Source organism: Citrus sinensis, chromosome 6, assembly GCF_022201045.2.
Source record: "Citrus sinensis cultivar Valencia sweet orange chromosome 6, DVS_A1.0, whole genome shotgun sequence".
NCBI classification, from domain to species: Eukaryota; Viridiplantae; Streptophyta; class Magnoliopsida; order Sapindales; family Rutaceae; genus Citrus; species Citrus sinensis.
Genome location: NC_068561.1, coordinates 3,050,444 through 3,071,943, shown reverse-complemented (window position 1 = coordinate 3,071,943; position 21,500 = coordinate 3,050,444). Strand labels below are relative to the sequence as shown.

The following is a 21,500-nucleotide window of genomic DNA, read 5'->3' as shown; positions in this document are numbered from 1 at the left end:
ACATGTCAACATCTAAATTCGGCCCTAAACAGTATATTGCAGAAATCTTTTTTTATACTAAAGTGGCTTCGTTGCATGAGAATTACATAGGGGTTGATTTAAATGATTAAAAGAAAACAAACAAATCAAGAATATTATAGGTATGGGTTTATGTGACTTTGGACATTTTTATTAAGTTTTTGGCTGAATGGTAATTTTCAGAAGCCTCTCGTAACATTGGAGAATTCTCTTTTTGATAGAATATATCTATATATTCTGAAAGACCTCTTTTAAAGGTTTAGGACATTATATGTTTTGTATTTTTGAGATTCTATAATTTTGGAAAATATAAGATTCTATTGATGTTTACTATGATTTTCCTAAAGCTTTGGGGTTGTACATGTCTACAGTAGCATATTGATACACAATCCGTTTGAAACGTTATATTAATCAACTATGTTCTTTACATGTTTACCTGCCATTTTGGTTTGGGTCAATGAATTTAGGCTTAAAGGTTCACATAAATGCTTTATTTCATTGCTTATCAGTTTGAATTTCATCAATATAAAGTGTCAATAGTGAAGTTGCATGACAAGGCTTGGTGAAGTAATGGTTCCATAATGTTCAAAACAAAAAAGAGAGAAATTTTGAGATAGATCCAACTACAATGACACGACGATTGGCAATATTTTATTGTTTATGTTATAAATAGAATCTTAATTATGTTATACATAGCTTTTTTGCTTTAAATTTCTCTAAAATATGGTTAGATTGAGTACAAATGAGCTACCACTGCTATTGAAACTAATCTAACAAGTATATTATAGTAATTTTTGTAGCATGACAATGTTTGACAATACAAACATGGTTGTTGGAATCTACTTATGTTTGTGTTTGCATTATCTTTGTGACTTATTTATTCACTATAAGTTACATACTAATACAGTAATTTTATCAATGCAGGGTAATTAACTCAAGCCTAGAGAGATGATAGATAATGAATGCCCATAGTAGCAATAGTTTTGGCATCAAGACTGTTCATTAAATAGCAGAAGCGAATGTCAAACTAATCTCATACGACATATTTTGAAGTAATTATATGATCCATCACTTTTCTTGTATAAGTTTTAAAATTGTAGATCTATTGTATTGCCTTTCACTCTACAATATAGATAGGTTTAAGTCCTTTTTTCATTTTTTTTACTTCAAAACTCACTCAATTGATAATGCCAATCTTGCCTTTATTAGTATTAATCTTAACAAACTATTATTAGTTTCTTATATGTAAATATGGACTACTATTAAGTTGTAAGGGCTTATTGGATTACAACCATTAATGATTGACTATATTAATATTGCAGCTAGAATTCATTTACATGTATCACATGGTTGAGCCATGTGTACATTTAAAGGCTTTTATTTGCCTATGTGGATTACATCACTATTGAAATTCTTTTAGATACATCACATGGCCGAGCTATGTTGCTACATTTGAATGGTTGCATTTGTGCTTATGTTTTATACTGATGCTGAGATTCTTTTATATATATCAAATTCAGTTTTAGGATTTAAGGATTAGGAAACAGTTGTTGATTAATCTATCTTATAGTTATTGTGTTACTCATCTTATAGTTATTGTGTTACTCATCTTAACTGTTTGTGTCTTGATTCTAATTTGCCAAGGTGATTTTGTTGCTGAGTATAGTATTGTAAAGGAAATCGGTGTTTGTGTTAGCTCATTCTGGTGCTCTTTGCTTACCTTTGTGTTAGATTGCAAGTCTTATTAGACCATAGGATCTACAAATTTTCATTTAGGCTTATGGATGCATATTGCTTAGAAAGCACTATTACATTTAATGTATGAAGCAAAAGATTCAGGGACATACTACATAAGGCCCATAAAAATGTGTTTGATTAGCTTGATGTGTTTGAACTTTGGGTATCCATTATCATGCATAAGTATTCCAACTTTTGAGCAATGAATGGAAAGTGGTGAGATTTGAATGATTGTCAAAAGAGTTTGTAAATGCATGGTTGATATGGATGTATAAAAAGATATTAGCAGTAATGTTTGCAAATTACACTAAAAGAAGATGAAAGCTATAGTTGTAACTTGATTATGAGAAGCAAAAACTTTGTTGTTTGTTGAGATTGGCAATGGCTACTTACATAGCTAGCCCACGTAAAGTCATTTTAGGAATTGATAAGGGAGATTTGGTAATTTTATAGTGTTTATAGCTTTAACGCTGTTAACCAACTGTGCACTGATCTGAATATAAAAAATATATTTTTTGGTTATTTTGTTAGTCAATAAACAGTCTCAGGATGAGAATACTAACGTGAGGAAAGTCTCCAAGAATGTGTGGATACATTTTATCAAAGTGAGAAGACTTAGGTCAGGTTACCCTATAAAATCCCAACCCTTATTATAGCCTCATTTGGATTTACCATTTACCATTACCAACTTCTAGAGCTAATATTATAGCCTTATTATTTTAACAAAAAATAATTATGTCTTTTTTTTCATAAATTTTAGTATATAAATCATAATCCTAAAGGCTTAAAATATTATACATATTACCTCAAGTACTATTCATGATTACTTATATTGAAGTTTTGATCAAGTAAGTTCATCCCTTTATAAATTTGCATGCTTTAAAATAAAAGAAGACATGCGCCTTGACAATTTAAAGACAACTTATACTTAAGTCTATTTTAATCAATATACAATGAAGCAACATTTCAATAATAAAACTTACTAATCGCAACGACATAATTTACCGAATATTTAGTTGTTTTTTGTTCAACAACTTATTTCATTGGTTACAGTAATCTAAAATTGGCCCTTAGTTTTAAAAAAAAAAAACCCCCCTCAAAGCTAGGTATCAAATTAAAAACAAGAGATTTTTTCAAGTGAGGATGGCAACAGGTCGAGTATTATATGAGTATGTCAATATCTATACCCGTACCTGTTTGGTAGAGGAGACTCCCATAACTGAAGCTTAAACGTGTATGGGTTGAGAATTCCCCAATACAAGTTAGAGCATCTCCAAAATGCTTTATTAATTTTGTTCTTCAAAAATCTATTTGCTTACTTAGGTGGCAAAAAGAAGAGTGAAAAAATATGATATTCTCTAAAACACTCTTCAAATAGAAATAAGTTAATATTATTTTAATCAAATAAATATATTTTCAAAGAAAAAATAAATGGTAATTAAAGCATTTCTCTCTCTCTCTCTCCAATAAAAAGTAATAAAATATAAATTGAAGAGGAAGAAAGCAACTCTATAAAATTGAAGAGAGAGAATCATTTTTTATTTCAAGAATCTTAATTGGAGTGTCCTTTGGAGTCTTAAATGCTGATGTGACTTTTCAAATAAGTAATAAAATCTTATTTGATAAATCTTTTGGAGATGTTCTTAAATATATCAATCTCCTTTCCCTACCCCCTATATCCCTATTTTTTGCCTATTTTTTTTAACATTTGCATATATTTAAATAAGAAAAAAAATGATTTCTTAACTATTTAGTTCTAGATGAACATGCAGCACTATATTCTAAAATATTTTTAAAACGTATTTTCAATTTTAGGCAAATATCTACTATAATTTGATATCATAAAGCTCAATTTTAAACGATGTTTTATTGAATATATGGATCGAAAATGAAAGTCTTCACTTTAGCATTTCCTTGTACATTTTCATTCTTTTCAACTGATTTTGATTTGAATATTATTTTATTATCATTTGTTTCTGACCAGGACAGGATTTTAGATGGTCTAACTAGTCCATTAAACAACTAAAATCTCTAAATAAATGTTTAGGACAATATCATATTAGATGATCGTTCCGATTATAAGCTGTTAAGTGTTAATGTTTATGTTTTAAGGTTTTAATTTTTTTTTACTTTAAAATCTATTTGATTTAACTATTAATTTTAACTTTTAAAATATTTAAAAAAAAAGCAGTAAATAGTCAAAACAAGTTTGGTGAGCAGGTACACCATTAGTGTTTTATACCTATCTCGGACTTGTCCAAGCAATGAGTATAAAAGGTTCTACTTGCACTTGATCTCTAACATGAAGATAAAAATCAACCTGATACCGACCATAAGGTCAATTTCCTTATTTTACAAATTACAAGTGCTCTTGTTAGTATGGCTTTTTAAGTGTAGCTCAGTTGGCTTTTTAACTTTTCTTATTTTTCAATACAGTACTAAGTTCCAAAATAAAGTACTTTCTTCCCCTATCTCTCAAATTAATAATAATAATAGTAGTAGTAGTAGTAATAATAATAATAATAATATCATCATCAGCAGCAACAACAACAATAATAATGATAACTGTAAGTGCCAAAATATATAGACACTTATACCATGATACATGTTCGAAGAATATTACAAAACATATATTAAATTAATTAACGCTACTGCGGATAAAATTAGTGAACAATAGTGTGAATTTGTAAAAAAAACTTGAAAAAGGTTACTGATCTAATTAGGAAACATGCCATTAAGCAGTACGTGACTATTAACGGAATTACATGCTAAAAGCTTGAATATAGACAAAAATAGTTATAAATCCAATAGCGTAAAATGAAACAAAAAGGAAAAAAAAAAACGATAGAGATTTATATCTAAAATCAAATCTCACATGAACTTTGCTCTTTTCCTTCCAAAACTACGGGGCAAAAAATTTGAGAAAGAATCTTTTAACTATGGGTTAATTTTGTCCTGCCCCTAAATGTTTCAACACTTTTCGCCACGCACCCATATATTTCGAAAATACTCACTCCACACCCAATTCTGTTAATTTGACCGTTTATTCTAACGGTCAAAGGGTAAATTTAAAAATTCATATCCTAAATATTATTTGATGATGATAAATTAAATTTATTTGATAATTTAATTGATGGAATTATTATTAATTACTTTTAAATAAAATTTTTTAATGTAAACATTAATTATTAAATTAACATTTTATTTTTATCTCATAATATCTCATTTGTTAAGAAATAAGCACTCTTAAGAGCATTTGAGTGCCTTAGTACATATTCGTGCCAAATTTGTGAAAATATATATTCAATAACTTAAACTTTCGTATTTGTTATTAATTGAATAACTAGACCGTTGGAGGATTTTTGATCCTTCGATAATGATGATGATTATAATAATATTATCATTATTATTATTATATAAAAAAACCAATATCCCTCATAATAACCTTTTTTTATACATTATAATATTTTTTATATATTAATTAAATCAAATATGTATAATTTATCATTTTTCTTTAAAAAACAAAACTAACAACATCACCCAATTTATTCTTAAAGTAAAAATAATCATTCGAATTAAATGCTACTTAATATTTAATTAATGAAGATTATTTCTCAGTTTTAAGATTATTTTTAAAAAATAAATAAGTTTTAAAATAACATTTTTCATTCTCATCCTCATTTTTTTCTCATTTTCATTTTATGAAAACAGTAATGGAAAAACAATGACAAATGAGTCCGAGCGTTTATAAAATTTTCAGCGTATGCTAAAATATTTTAATTTTAATTTTTGCAAAATCCAAAAATAAAACAAACAAAAACCGTCCAAATCTCATTGATCGAGTTCAGACCGTCGTAGTTGAAACCTACTCCACAACTCAAATCCCCAAACCGAATACCCGACGCCGCCGCACTTGAAGATCGCCGTTGCTCCATCAATCGAAGATTCAGACGCCGCAGAGCGGCCTCACCTCTCTCTCATCACGTGATTCACGCTGTGAGTTTATTTATTTATTTATTTTTAATTTTTTTAATTAGCTTAAAAATGAATGAATAATTACAATTTCCAATTATATAGAAGCAAGACGGAGATGATCAATAGGCAAGCTTACCTCAGTTCTTTTTGTTCAATATTCTTGTTGTAATTTATACACTAGATAAAATCTGATTATGAAATTATTGATTGATTTTTTTTCCTATTGTTTTTCAGTCATTTTGATTTATTAAAGTTTCACTGTTTATGAGTAAATATGTGTTGAATGACATAAAAATAGTCGCCAAATAAAATTATTATTATTATTATTATTATTTGAATGACACAATATTGCATCCAGTGCTAAACTGACAAATGATATTTTACACTTTTAGATGCTAGAATAGTGTTCAAATTTCAATGTCGCTGGAAATAGTATGAAAATACTATCTGTGGGATTATGTTAAAGAGGTATGGTAGGTTTTGAATGGATATTTTGCGAATGGTAAATTTAAAAATTAGTTTTGATAGAGGAACCTTGATCAAAGAACTTACTTCAAGGAATGGTACCAGGTTGGGCATGGCCAATCCAGACCAACAAACATAAGTAGTTTGGTCTTCTTCAATTTAGAGTATCTTCATCTTCTTCTCTGACTATTTTTCCTGTGTGTAAATCAGAGACCGGAAAGATAGAAAAGAGAGATGGCTAATCAAGGAGCCAAGAAGCGCAAGGAAGAGAACGCACGGCATATGGAAAAGCTACGCCGTCTCATTATTGCCTGCAATGTATTTTCTCATCATCTTATCATTTCCTTATTTAATAGCTTTATGCCTTAAATAGTTTGATCTTAATCTCTTGATTTGATAATAATTACTTGATTTTCTTTTTATTAGGAATTAGATTTTTGATAATGATATATTGTCTGATGGGTCATTTTTGTTTTCTTGCTTCAAATTTCCCTGTTTGTTCCTTGTTAAACCTGTAATTGTTAGCTTAATTTACTAAGTTGATATCGTAAATTGTGTATATTCAGGTTATATATTTCGTGGTGAGGATGATTATCTTTCATTCCACATTCACATGGAAGCACTGGGTGGGTCTAGTTTTGACATCTGTGGCATATGCGATTCCATATCAACAGCTTTCTGCGATGGCAAAACCTACATATACTGATGATGGGGAACTTATTGATGGTGGATTTGATATGAGCACTGGTGGAATTTGTGGGTATGTGCTCCTCATGTTCACATTTATTTCCTTCCAATTTAATCTCTGGTTCTGTGATGTTTGTAAACGGGGCATGGTTAATTTAAGCCGGCATATTTCCTTAAATAAGTGATTGAAATAAGGGGTTTGGTTCTTTTTAGTCTTGGAAATGTAACCATACCATTAGGAACAAGAAATGATGTTTCTACGATTCATGTTATAGCACTCTTTTATTCGTTGACTAAACTGGCAACTATTTTGACCACAATTATATTGTAGTTTAGTGCACCTTAGCTAATAATATTATAATTTTTTGTAAGTAATCATAAATCAGTTTAAAGATGGCAAAGTACCTGATAACTTTGATATACATGAAGTGCATAGACAAATTGAATAGAAAACAAACATGCATACATAATTTTGCTGCTAGCTGCTAATTGATATGACCTTTGATGAAGTGCTTGTCAAAAGGCTTCTGAACTGGTAAGTAATCAAGGTTATGGAAGATGGTTTTGTTTGTTGGTTTAAACCGAAGGATAATGTATAAGCACTCTGTTTCTCCAACTTTAATTTTTTTGGTACATGTAGATTGCAGTGCTTACATCAGCCAAAATGATTGATTTTAGAAAGAATCATCACTGATCTATAATATAATCACATGGAGATGCAAATAATGATAGAAATCCTTGCTGTTGCCTGCTGATTGTGTAGATGCTTCGTTCATTTGCTAAATGCTGACTGATTTTAGGGCCATTCTAGTATCTCTGTGCCTTATGCAAATAGAGTAGTTTGTTTCAAGACAGATACAATTCTGCACAGTGATGTGCATTTTGTTAAGGATTTTGATATACTTGATTTTCCAAAATTTGGCCTGCTATAATTAGCCAAAAAACAATTTCACTTAAAAACTACCTTAGATTTTTTTTCCATCTTGTTGACAATTGTGAATTAATCTGAATACCCTTCCTCGTATCTTCCCCTCATTTCTTATATGATTTATTAGAATAACCCTATCATCTATTCTTGTGTCATCAATAACCTTTCCATTTTTACTGTAGGGGAGGGATAGTCGTCTATCTGAAAGATAACCTTAGAGTTGAGCCATAACGAAAGTCGAATTATTATTTTGAGAGTACTTTTCATATTTGATGTTGTTACAGTGTTCCTCTGTCATTAGTTCATCAAACACTAATTTCTAAATTTAGTATTCTAGTTCATGTTTTACTCTTCTGTATACGAACAACAAATTGCTTCCAGCTGTTGTGAATACCAATTGCAATTTCTTGCTTGGTTATTTGCTTCTGTATATAACAAGAACAGTCTTATGGTTGGTCATCTCTTGCAGCTATTTACATGATGTTATCTACATCACAAGCTTTGTGCAAGTCATGTCCATTCTCTCTGAAAAATTTTGGTACACATATCTGGTGGTAAGATTCATTTACTTAAATTTTCTTTATAAATTGTGTTATATATGCCTAAACTTGAATATTTTTGTTATAAGGCTTTCAGTGTGGTATGTAGCTCAGAGTTTGGTGATTGAGACCAACTTGTATATGCATAAGATCATACTTTGAATTATATTGGTAGAATAGGTAATAGAAAATGAGTTCCCAAAAAAAAAAAAAAAAAAATTCAATAGGAAAGTTGCTCTTTAGCTGGAGTGACTGATAAAACAAATATTTCTCCACAGTTGGTCTCCCTTTTGTCTGTTTTTATTTGTTGGTCATTGTGAGGCAGCTTTCTTTTTCGTTTCTTATGTCATTATATGAATGGTCGCTATTGGGAAGTTATGTTTGGGTAGCCTGTTGTCTGCCAGCACATGCTTTTTATCATGAGTTTATCAGGGCTTGTTAAATTTTTCTGTTTCCAGATACTGAATCAGCTCAATTGTTCAGGTCTGAATAGACTCTTGTAGCAAAATGGTCAACACTTTGTAGACTGTTTGGAACCTTTTTATTTGCATTATTGTTAACTTCTACTTCCCTCTCCCCCCCCCCCCCTCCCCCCAACCAACCCTCACGTCCGACCTCTTTATCATCATTTTTAGCTTTTATTGTCTAATTTACATGATAAACTCATTTTTTATACGAGATACATAAAAATCAAGTTCCAATAGGATACTATAATATTGATAAAACTTTACTAGTGTTTGGTTTGAGATATCTCATATTACCTACCATAGATCAGGATGATAGCATACTTTGAGGAAATAGTAACACATGCTGTAAGACTAAGGAAGCTTTATACAAGTTCCCCAACACCCACTCCCCGCGCATCCCCTTGTCTCCGTAACTCTTGTTAGGTTGTCCCTTCTTGGGTAAGAAGATCTTTACAAAATAGAAGTCATCCCTCTACAGTGTTATTTTTCCCATGTCTTTTTTTGGAATTATTCTATAAGTTTTTCCCATGTAGCACTGTAATATGTGATTGAGTGGTAAAGAACTTGTTCTTCCATACTCAATACCTGGAATTTAAGTTGCACGAACCACTCATTTCGCTCAAGCTAATGCTAAGATTTGGAGTTTATGGGTATCATTGTGTCCCTTCTTAGAGATACCCTTATACATAGGAAAGAAAGAAGTGTGTCCATGTCAAAAAAGTGAGAGCACATGTGTAAACATAGTCTTCAAAATTGCTTTAGTTTTTCTTTTATATTAAATGCAGCCATTTGTATGCATCATATGATTTACCCTTCAAATAATTAGGTTTTTTTTTTCCCCTTTTGCCCAAGGTAGTAGAAGACGTGTACGTATAAATTGTTACCAATTATGAAATATTTGCAGATAGTGGTGTTAGGTACTTGCTGGAGAATTACTGCTTTAGGTAAGACAAATGAAGATAGATGTCAAGATGTAACTATAGTTTCTTTTCCATGTTGCAGATACCAGCATTTGGAGCGTACCAATCCTTTGGTTTCATTAAAGGATTTTTGCCGCAAGGTTCAGAGGTAGACATTATTCACACTTGTCCACTTTATCTTGGAAGGTAATAATAACATATAAATACCAACTCTGTTTTAAACTATGATTTTTGTCAACTAGGGAGACACGGAGGATGAAAAGACTCGCAAAAAGAGGGAAAAGATGGAGAAGAAGACTTCACGAGGCAAGTTCGTCAAGACAAGAACTAGATAATCAAACATTTGAAGTGATCTTACTACAAGTACGAGAAATGCTGCTCTTAAATTTCAGACTACCATGAAAAGAAGTTGAATCGTATTACATAACTTACTCAAGTCGGTAACATTGTCATGGCTAAATAGAAATTTCACTTTCCTTGCCAAGTGAAAGAAAGGAGGAATTTTGATGTAATCAATGCTTGGTAAGGTCTAGACAGTAGTATCAATCATACTTCCTATGTACAAAATTTTCTTCACTTGGTGTTGGAAGCAATTGTTATTGTTGCAGTCCTGTTTTATTTATACATAGAGCAGGTTCAGGATTGAGATGTTGTGGCTTTTTAATTCATAATTGTTGTGGAATGAAATCACTAGCCATGAAAGATAAGCTCTGACAGTCACTAGCTATCAAAGATAAAGTGCATAATTCCTGTGACGTCCGTCTCCATGCATAAATTCTCCTAAACAAATTATTTTTTCTATATCCAAATGTTACATAATAAACCCTGTGATTGGAAAGCAGGTTTAAGCTCGAAATCATTTTCATTGCTTAGCAGAATTAGGTTTATATTTTAGTAACTTCATAGCTTATCCCTTTTTTGTTTTCCCAATTCGTTCTGGTAGTTCACTCAAATAAGTTCCACAATTTTTCCCATGACATTAAAGATTCTAATGAGCTGGACTTGAGCTAAAACATTTGTTAGTGCAAATGTATGCTTGAATAAAGAAATATTGAGAGGGAAGAATGTGAAAAAATATATAATTTTGATTGAAAATTTGAAAAAAAAAATGTAATATAGTTGAACAATTACAATTTTTCTTTTGCAGGGAGTGGCTTCTGACTGCAACGAGAAGGGCATGCAACACCAGAGGACTTAATGTTCCCAGGCCACACCCAAAGAAATGATATTTAACTGATTACGAACCAAATAATTTTCAATCACTTTTTAGCTGCCCTGGCTGCTGCTTTTGGTGCCTGAGCAGAACCTGTATTTCTGAAAACAAAACAAAATTAAATGCTGTATTTAATTACTAGGAAATGAAAAAATTTCATAATTAGGGATGGCAAAATCTTTCGCGAATTCTTCAATAAATAAATTCTTCCTGGTCAATTTGGATCGGGTTTAGAGATTGAAAAGCCTTAAATATGTATTGTTGGTAACGCAATTAATTTGAAGTAGCTTACTTCTTCTCAACTTGGCCTTGACGACCACCTCTAACACCATCATTTTGATTTGCTTTCTGAGCTGTTCTAGGGCTTTCTCCGGCACCACGACCGGTGGCCACAGCAGCCTGAGCATTGTTGATCCTTCCATTAGCGTTCACTCGACCCCTCACATTGTCGTTTTGAGAAGTACTTCCAACATTTCTTCTCACACTCACTGCTTCATTTCCTCCTGTTTATAACATCCAAAAAAGACATAAATATAGCTCCCACATTTTCAATTCTTTTGTAAAATGTTTCAAAACAATATGAAGTTTTTTTTTATTTTCCCACTATTTTCTATGTTATATTATATTTAAATTTTATTAGCAACAAATTTGATTATATCTTTATTTCCAAAAACTATTTTCAGATCACGAACCAACAAACTTATTTCTCACCATTTTCATAATATCCAATTACCTCTATAATAAACATTTCGCTCACAAAACATTCTTTTTTTTTTTTGGTGGGGGGGGGGGGGGGGGGGGGGGGGGGGGTTGAAGTTTTGACATTAAGCAAGCAACGAAATATTATGAAAATTATAAGAGCTGTTAAAACCCGTAAAAAACTAAATCTCCTCAAACAGTTCAACTTGCCTTTCTTCTGCTCCACGTAAACTTTTCGATCACCAAATGTGATCGGAGAAGCCTGCAAAATACGTAATTAATTGTGTCAAGAAAATTAGTAAATTGAAATTTAAAAAGTAGGAAGAAAAACAAATTAAAATAATTTTTAGGATCTTAAACATTTGAGTCCGAAATTGAGTCACAATACCATATGTCACCCATCTATTGGATGATGTATTTTATATAACCACTATCTAATGGATGAATATTATATCAGTTGGGACTCAAATTGATACTTAAATGTTAAGATGCCTAGCATTACTTATTAATTAATTATGAATTTGTTAAAAATGCTAATAAAGAAATTAACATTACATATATGTGCGTACCTTAAGTGCATTTTGCATGGAGCTAATAGATTCAAATTCTACAAAGCTGAAACAATTTGGTCGAAGCTGAAAATAAAAAAGAGTTATAAAGCAAGTGAGGAATGATTAATTGTGTGTAGAAATAGTTAGTGTTGATTAAGTAGTAGAAAATTAAAAGTGAAACATACCTGGTTGGTTCTAATTCTAATACCATTAGCTTTAATAGGTCCAAATTTGACAAAAACAGATTTCATTTGGTCAGCTGTCACATCCATTGGCAAGTTTGCAACAAATATGACAGGATTCTTGGCTGCAAAAAGAGAGGGGAAAAGACAAATTCATGAATGAAAAATTACATTAATTTTATAATAATCATTTATATTCAATATGAATGATTTTTATGAATCATAAACACAATTAATGTATACATGTGGTAGGGAGATTACCAGTTTTTCCATACTGAAATTAATAGAAGAATAAGTTATATATATTAATTTCATGAGTGTGGCTCACATTTTAAATAGGTAAATTATTTGTTCATAAGAAATGGTCAAAATTCAAACCTGCTTGATCATCAATGTTATTTCTTAAGGCATTGTTGCTAAAAGGATCAGCTGATGATTGAGTTGTATTTGATCCTTTTTTTAAGTTAGGAGGAGGAACCTTATTTTGGAATGGAGAAGAATTGTCCTTCAAAGCATGTACCTAAATGAACCAAAAACAAATCAAAATTAAAAAAAAAAAAAAAAAAAAGGAATTTCCGAAAGCAATACTTGCAACATATATGTGACAAACAATAATTATGGAAACATGAACTTACAATTGATGCAAAGCTTTTTCTGGAAGAGGAATCCGGGGTTCTCGGAGTTTTAATTTCGGAAACAACAGGAGGATGATCATGATTAGCAACACCACTTTTTTTCTCAGGAATTAAATGGTCATTTGCCTTTTTATGCAAATGATCATGGCTGCTGGTTTCTGCTGGCCTATTGACATTGTTAGTAGTAGTAGTGCTAATAGCCTCAGCTGAAGATGTCGTTGTACTTGTTTGATTTGAAACTGAGTGATTATCCTGATCATGACCATTCTGTGGCAAAGTTTCACTGATTTTTTTGTCATTTTCCTTAGTAATAACCTCATCAGGTAAAGTTGTTTTTGCTGTTTCCATTATTGTGGTTGTTGTATGATTTGTCACTGACTGATTGGCAACTTGAACTGGCTCTGCAAGCACAAAGCTCATAATGTGTCACACTGATAAAATTTATATAAGTAATATTATCTTAGGTTGCCAAAAATCAGCAAATGCAATTGTAGATTTCATATCTAAAATAGGAGGAAATCTTAGGTCAGTCTGTTTCTACCACGTCGGTATGCGACCATCCAATCACATAATATCACATGCAAACTTAATACTAAACCCAAAACCAATAAAATTAAATGAGAAATTAATAAAACTAAAGTACGTAGCACCAAAAATCAAACAAAGACATACCAGATTCAGGGGCTGAGGTGGTAGTAACTGGAGCAGCAGTTTTATCAACATCATTAATAGGCATGACCATTCCTACTGACAAATCATCATCCACAAATCTAAAAATATCATTTAAGACAAAGAAGCCATTCTCTTGTGGGGCCAAGAAAAATGATTGAGAAAATCTCCTCTTCCCAGTCTTTCCACTCATATACCCAGTTACCAAAACAAGAACTCCTTTACAGTAAGAAGCTTGAGCATCTACGGTCAATATTTCTGTCTGATAATTTTGGTAATCCAACGAGAGGATCTGATCATTTATTTCCTGCACTCTCAAGATTTAAGAAACCGTCAGGTTAATCATATGACGGCCGATATGACGTTCTTTTAAGAGCACTGATATTTAAACAAAAGACTTTAGCATAGTCATTCGGTCCCCTTTTTTTAATTGCCATCTTGTCATCTCTGTGTCTATTTAGCATGCATGTTAAAAAATAGTGCACTTACTTTCATTGTTGTGACGGAGGTCATAACACCATCTGGTCCTGGGCGGCTCACAAAGCTCGAGTCCTGATAAAACCTGTGAAGATGCTCAGGATATTGATGAAGAGCTTTGAAATATTGTTCCACAAAGGAATTTCCCACCAATTGTGGATCTACCTGAGCAGATGATTCTGCCAGAGCTGCCATCTGTTCAAAAAGGAATTAACATTGTTTATAAAACAATCAAGCTATCAAATGCGTTTTGTAACTATTTTGCATGTTTTTAGACATACACTCAAATATTTTTTTCTCCTTTCATTTTCATATATTATTTTAAAACAAGCCACCAAACAAGATTTTCTTTTTCGTTCTATAAATTTTTAGTTTATTGTAAGACAAGCCCAGCAAATGCATTTCAAAATGAGAAACAGCATGTCAAAAACAATACCAAACACGCATAATGCTTAGGGTTTCTTGTATGGCAATCAAGATTCGAACTCTAACCTCGTGTACTGTCTAAGAGATAGATCATCTTACCAGTTTGAAAATATATAAGAATTGGTGAAAGCGATTTGAAATTGAGAGTAAAATTAGAAAAAGAAAGATTACTCAAATTGTGCAGCAGAAAAAATTTGCAAAGAGATTTACAATACCTTTAACCTACTATTATCAAGCATTACGCATTAGAAAAGATAATGGAGAAGAAGAAATATAAACAGAGAAAGTAGATAATTAATAACCTTCAGGTACCAGAGAGAAATTAAATTCAAGTATGTATTAATTGGAAAGAAAGAGTGGAAGAGATGATTAAGTTTACTGAGAAATCAATCTCCTGAGTAATGACCGCAGCGAGAAAAGTGCCAAAAACAAAGCTGACTAAATGAAAAATTTTAAAGATAATTTTAGAACCAGAGAAATTAATTCGGAATCCCTTTTTTTTTTTTTTTCAGAGAGCCTAAATTAAGAGTGAGGACTAAAATAATTGGGACGTTAGAATCATGTTTATATATACACACTCACACACACAAAAAAACTTAAAAGTTCTTTTCCAACGAGGATAAGGATTGTGTTGAAAATAGGAGTACTAATTTTAATATGATAAGCAAAACTAATCAATTTTTTTTTTTCAATTAAGAGATAAAACAAAAAGAGTAGCAAGACCTTACAAATTCATACGAACAAGTGTGATATTATTATTAACGTGATGAATAATAAATTATACATGCAATTAGAATTATGCAAACGGTGCGACAGAGATGTAATATAACAAATAAATGAATCAAATTAGATAATATTTGCATACAAAAGTCAATTGATGTATCAAATTGGATAATTCTACCTAAAAATTGTACTTCTGTTGGACCTTTTAGTCGATTTGTAGTTTACAACATTTATTTAGAAAGAAGGCACAATTTAATCTAAATATTCACAAGATTCACTCACCGCTTATGAGAGGGGCGAAGTTAGTTTTTTTTTTTTTTTTAAAGGGTGGGCTAAAATTATTTATGGTGAAGGTATTAATTATGAGATTTATCTCAACGTAAGTGAAATCTCGATAAATTAAAACCTCGAATGTGTAATATGTTTTCCTCATCCCAACTCGGGGTCCAACATGCTAAATTATCATTCAATTAATTAATATTGGTTTAATTCGTAGATTTTTCTTGGTTTTAATACTATTAATTTATCAAGGTAAAAAGTAAAAGTGGACTGAATAAAGAAAAAGAAATTGATGTTGAGATTAACAAATTAAAAAGCAAAAAAAAAAAGTTGAAATAACATTAAATAATATGAAATACTAATAATAGCATTATGAATAAATCTATTTAACTAAAAGGGCTTATTTGAATTTTTCCCAAAAAGTGGCTTCCCCACTAGCTTGTGATAGTAGGCATGGATATAATGTTTAATTGACGGTGAAAAAGAGGTCAATGGTAATTATATATATTTTTTTAGCCTAGTTAGCATTTGTGTGAGCGGTTTTGAAACTTTTTTTTTTTTTATCCCAGTAGGATTTCAACCTATACTTATGATTAATGGCAGAGATTACTTTTATTTACTTAATTATTTATTTTAAAAATATAAAATTAATTTTGTTAACTTTTACCTCCCTCAAGATGAGAATACGGTACCAGGCAAAATAGTGCCCTAAAAATCTTTATATAACGCCCAATAAATCAATAACAGCGAATATTCTATTAGTAATCAATGGACCATTTTATGATTTTTCTAATGGTCATATCTTTTTTTTCTAAAAAAAATCAACCTACAATGATTAGTAATAATTTTCATTTGGTTAAATGTACATGGCTCCGAATTTTGATGTGGCTCAGAAGTGGATGGCAATGGATACGCAAGCCCATATGTCTTTAAATAATTTGATACGCATGCAATGAATTTCATGCGGAGGGATTAAAAAGCTAGACAAACTATTTATATAGAATACTGATATTTCAACATCATCAAAACACGTCAAGATTGAAAATAAAATACTATTCATACTACGTTGATATTGTTTATATTACAACGTTGTTATTTCTCTCATTTTGTTGGTGGCGAAATATAATTTTTCATTTATATACGTGGGATTATACGAACAACATCATTAATGCATTTGAGTGTCCAACTAATTTTAACATTTATTTATTTATTTTGATATTGACTAATCATAACAAAGAAGAAAAAATAATTTAAAACACGTGTTAGATTTTTATTAAATAATTTTATTAAAACCGGTCGTCAAATATATTTTTTCTCTGAAGTTCGTCATATTTTTTTAATGTGTTAGGAAATTGAGTTTCCTCCCAAGATCTCTCCAAGCAATTTATCAAGCAACAAATTAATAAAAAAAATTAAATGGAGAATACACCAATCATACAACACAAGATTTACGTGGAAAACTCTAAATCCGGAGAAAAACCACAGCCGTTGTCTCAAGACAACCAGAGAAAAATATTCACTATGTAGAAAATTATTACAACCACTTTCAGAAATAAATTTTTTCTCACCCAAACCCCAAATACTTAATCCCGAGAAATATCCCTTAACAAAGCAAACCCGTAATACCCATATTGAGGAGCCAACTTCTCCTTAAATATAACTACATGCTTAAGAACATTTCTTTCTCAATTTCTCACCAAAACTTGGATTCCTTCTCTGGGATTTGGGATACAAACAATAAGGAGGAGCACTCCTCTATTTATAGCCACCAGTGACTACTGTTCATCTTGCGGTTACTGTTCATCTTACGGCTATTATTCATTTTGCACTACTGTTCATCTTGCGGCTACTGTTCATTTTGCGGCTTTTCTTTTTTTTTAATCAATTTTCAACAATCTCCACCTTGATTAAAAAGTTAAAAAAAAATTCATAGCCACTACTACAAAACATTGTCTTCACCAACAGTCATAATTCTCAACATAAAGAATTATCATACTCCACCATAAAGAGTATACCACTTAGAATCAACCATTCTAAGATTTTTCTCGGTATATGTCAAAATATCCTACTGAAATTTATGGTGCAATTCTCATGCTTGGTTTCCCTGAGAATTCTTCAGCCATGACATAACTTTTCCACCACACACCTTGCATTTATATCAAGCCAATGCCCGCGTGCAAACTTGTGGACCCCGCTGATCATAGCATGTTCTCTTTCATGGCAACTTGGAGATCTACATGCCAAAAGAACTAACACAGTCTCCTATCAAAAGGAAACTCACCATCTGCGAGAATATCAATATCTCATTTACTGATTCTGGAGTAATTTGCTGAGCCCACTCCACCTTCTTGACAATTTTCTTAAGGTGCCAAAATTGTCCACACCTTCCAAACTTTGTGTATACCAGATTGGATACACCTTTGATTTGAATTCTCCACAAGCCAATAAAATCATTCTCCTATTAATTTTTCAACAACATTAAACTCTAACCAAGTTTGAAAAATACCAACTACTGACATATTTGCTTTACATAAACAGTACCGTATACCCCAAGTACAAATCGTTGGCTCTGATACCACTATTAGGAAATTGAGCTTCCTCCCAAGATCTCTTCAAACAATTTATCAAGCAACAAATTAATAACAAAAATTAAATGGAGAATACACCAATCATTCAACAGAAGATTTACGTGGAAAACTCCAAATCCGGAGAAAAACTACGGCCGTTGTCACAAGACAACCAGAGAAAAATATTCACTATGTGGAAAATTATTACAACCACTTTCAGAAATAAATTTTCTCTCACCCAAGCCCCAAATACATAATCCCGAGAAATATCCCTTAACAAAGCAAACCCGTAATACCCATATTGAGGAGCCAACTTCTCCTTAAATATAACTACATGCTTAAGAACATTTCTCTCTCAATTTCTCACCAAAACTTGGATTCCTTCTCTGGGATTTGGGATACAAACAATAAGGAGGAGCACTCCTCTATTTATAGCCACCAGTGACTATTGTTCATCTTGCGGCTATTATTCATTTTGCGCTACTGTTCATCTTGCGGCTACTGTTCATTTTGCAACTTTTCTTTTTTTTTTTAATCAATTTTCAACATAATGTGTTATGGTAAATGAGCTCTAAATATATGAATAATTTTCCGATTAGAAATTTTTAACTATATTAAAGTCATAGATGAGTTAAAAGATAAAAAATATATATATAGACTCTAATGTAGTGTTCTATCTTGTTATACATTAAAATTTGTATTTTTTATTTTTACTATGGTTAAAAATACTTGAGTGCTAATATATCTATAGAGAGAGAGAAAGTAAAATTTCTATAAAATAATATTGTTGGGACTTGAAAAAACTTATTTTAACAAGGCTATTTATCCATCGGTAAATGAATAATTCATTAATTTATCGATAAATGAATATTTATTAATTTATGAATAGTTTTCTTGGTCCATGTATAAAAGATGTGTGTAAAAAGAAACAAATAAAAATAATTATTGTTATGATCATAGAATATGCTAAAATTGGTCTAGAATATGCTTTGTATGCACGGTATAAGGGAAGAAATCATGGAGTAGTGAACCCAATCAAGGAGGGATATGGTTGACAAATAATCCTTGAAATTTAGCTTTAATAGCCACAAGATTTGTGTGATACAAATGTTATTTCACACATAGTACATAGAACATACAACACAAACTCTATAAATACATAATCTATTATTTTTAATTTTAGACTCAAATCATTAGAATCATGGTTTTTCATTTGAAAGGAGTAAAAAAATCCACATTGATTGATCAAATAAGGGAAGCACTGTGCGAATATAAAAATGAGCATCCCTCCTCAAGTAAAAAAGATTTGCAGCAATGGGTTCAACAAAAATTTCACCTCTCCATAAGCCAATCAACAATATCAAATACTCTTAAAAGGTTGGCTGAATATTTGTCAAATGAGATGAAGAATAAAAATGTGAAGAGGCACAAACCAACAAAATATCCTAAGTTGAAAAAAGTATTGTATGAGTGATTTCTACAATATCAAGAGAAAGTGAGAATGACTGAAGAAATTATCCAAACCAAAGTAAAAACGTTCTTAGAGAAAATGTATGGCAACTCTAATTTGGAATTTAACTTCTCAAGTGGTTGGTTTAAGCGATTTAAGTCTAGACGTGAAATTAAATCTTAGCGAAGGTTTGGTGAAAGTAGTTTGACAGCTATGGAGAATATTGAAGCTACTTTAACAAATATAAAAGCTAAACTACACCAATTTCAATGGAAGAATATCTGCAATATGGATGAAACATGTTTATTCTATCATTTGGGAGTAGATCATTCGCATGCTACAAAGAACTTGGAAGGACAGAAGAATGATAAGGAGAGAATTATCATTGCTCTTTGTTACGATGGTGATGGTTGTGACAAAATACCACTTTGGATTATCGGTAAGTATGCTAATCCTAGGTGCTTTAAAAATGTAAACATTAGCAATCTTAATTGTCATTATCGAGCTAACAAGAAAGCATGGATGACGGATTACTTTTTGAAGAATTTGCTTATTGGTTTGATAGGTGAATTAATGGCAGAAAAGTTATACTTTTGGTGGACAATTGCCCAGCCCATCCAAAGGTTATTGAAGGCTTGAGTAATGTTGAACGATTTTTCTTGCCTCCTAATACAACCTCAAAGATTCAAGCATGTGATGCTGGGATTATTCGAGCTATAAAAATCCATTATTAATGTTTTTTTTCTAGCATCTTGGAAGGCTACGAGACAGGCAACAAATCCGGAAAAAAATAATATATTGAATGCTATCAATATTATTAATGTGGTTGGAACAATGATGAGAAGACAACAACCATTGCAAATAGTTTTTGACATTGTAAAATTCGATCAGATGAAAGTGTGGCTACCGAACAAGAAGTTGGTGAAGATGAAGGCATCCATGGATTACATGAAAGCTATTTCTTGTCTACACTATAGAAATGGCATGGATATTGAGCATCTTTTGAATTATCCTTGTGAAAATGATGCAGTGATGGAATCTTCTACAGATGAAGAGATTATTCAAGGGGTAATGGGTACATCTGCTGATGATGATCATGACCCAAATGACAATTGTAGTTTATTATATGTTTCCACAAAAGAGGCTTTCTAAGCAATAGTAATCTTAAATACCTACTTTCTACAACAACAAAAAAAATGTGTCACATGTAATGCATGCTTTACCAAAAATTAAGGATGAGGCTGAGTTCAATTTAGGAACAAAGAAAAAACAAACAACTCTAGATGCATATTTTGGAAAAGAGTTGAAATGAGAAATGTAAGTTATCAAGAAAAAAATTCTTAATAATATGAATTTTATATATTGTTTATTGTTAATATATTTTTATATTTGATCATTAGTTATTTATATTTTCATTGGGCCTTAAAGGATTTGAAAAAAAAATATTATCTTATTATTATTTTAGTACACTAACCCAAGTTAGGACCAAAAGAATTTATTATTTAAGCGAGGTAATTAATTTATCAAAAATTTATTTATCGAGGTCATATATATATCTTATGTGCAAACGACCTTATTCTTTTAAATACGGGTAACCTATTAAGATATACAGTTTAATAGCATTGAAATCCAACTATATTAAATTTAATGGTTTAAAAGCGTATTCGTATGAAAAAAAAATAAAAAAAATTAAAAAAAAAAAGAGGGTGCTTGCACCAGTGGACTCTGTATACACACCCCTTGCATCCAATCCAAAAGTTTTTGTATAAAAAGGTGCCTTCTCCCACCAAACTTTGTACTAGTCTCTTCGATCATCTTCTTCATTTCTACTAGTTAATCCACTTTAAGGTAAGTATATTTCGAGTTCTAATACTTGTAAACTTTTGCAAGCTA

The 21,500-nt window shown here is 31.1% G+C and overlaps 2 protein-coding genes across 4 annotated transcripts; one reads left to right on the top strand and one right to left on the bottom strand.

Moving 5' to 3' along the window:
* Nucleotides 1-5,508: 5,508 nt before the first annotated feature.
* Nucleotides 5,509-10,382, top strand: LOC102614264 (uncharacterized). Of its 3 annotated transcripts, none has more exons than XM_006480415.4 (6): nt 5,509-5,751; nt 6,417-6,513; nt 6,762-6,955; nt 8,280-8,364; nt 9,819-9,884; nt 9,979-10,382. In XM_006480415.4, the coding sequence occupies exons 2-6, from the start codon at nt 6,430-6,432 to the stop codon at nt 10,069-10,071; spliced, it is 522 nt and encodes a 173-aa protein (XP_006480478.1). In that variant the 5' UTR covers nt 5,509-5,751; nt 6,417-6,429; the 3' UTR covers nt 10,072-10,382. The 3 variants fall into 3 exon arrangements, with proteins under 3 accessions (XP_006480478.1, XP_006480477.1, XP_006480476.1); XM_006480414.4 differs by having other exon boundaries at nt 5,510-5,751; nt 6,421-6,513; XM_006480413.4 differs by having other exon boundaries at nt 5,511-5,751; nt 6,406-6,513.
* A 613-nt stretch (nt 10,383-10,995) lies between these two features.
* On the bottom strand, nt 10,996-14,357 carry LOC107177336 (nuclear transport factor 2-like). The gene is made up of 9 exons (XM_015530999.1): nt 14,175-14,357; nt 13,689-13,992; nt 13,017-13,417; nt 12,760-12,901; nt 12,385-12,506; nt 12,218-12,283; nt 11,859-11,910; nt 11,242-11,452; nt 10,996-11,050 (listed from the first exon to the last, which is right to left on the bottom strand). The coding sequence occupies exons 1-9, from the start codon at nt 14,355-14,357 to the stop codon at nt 10,996-10,998; spliced, it is 1,536 nt and encodes a 511-aa protein (XP_015386485.1).
* Nucleotides 14,358-21,500: the final 7,143 nt, after the last annotated feature.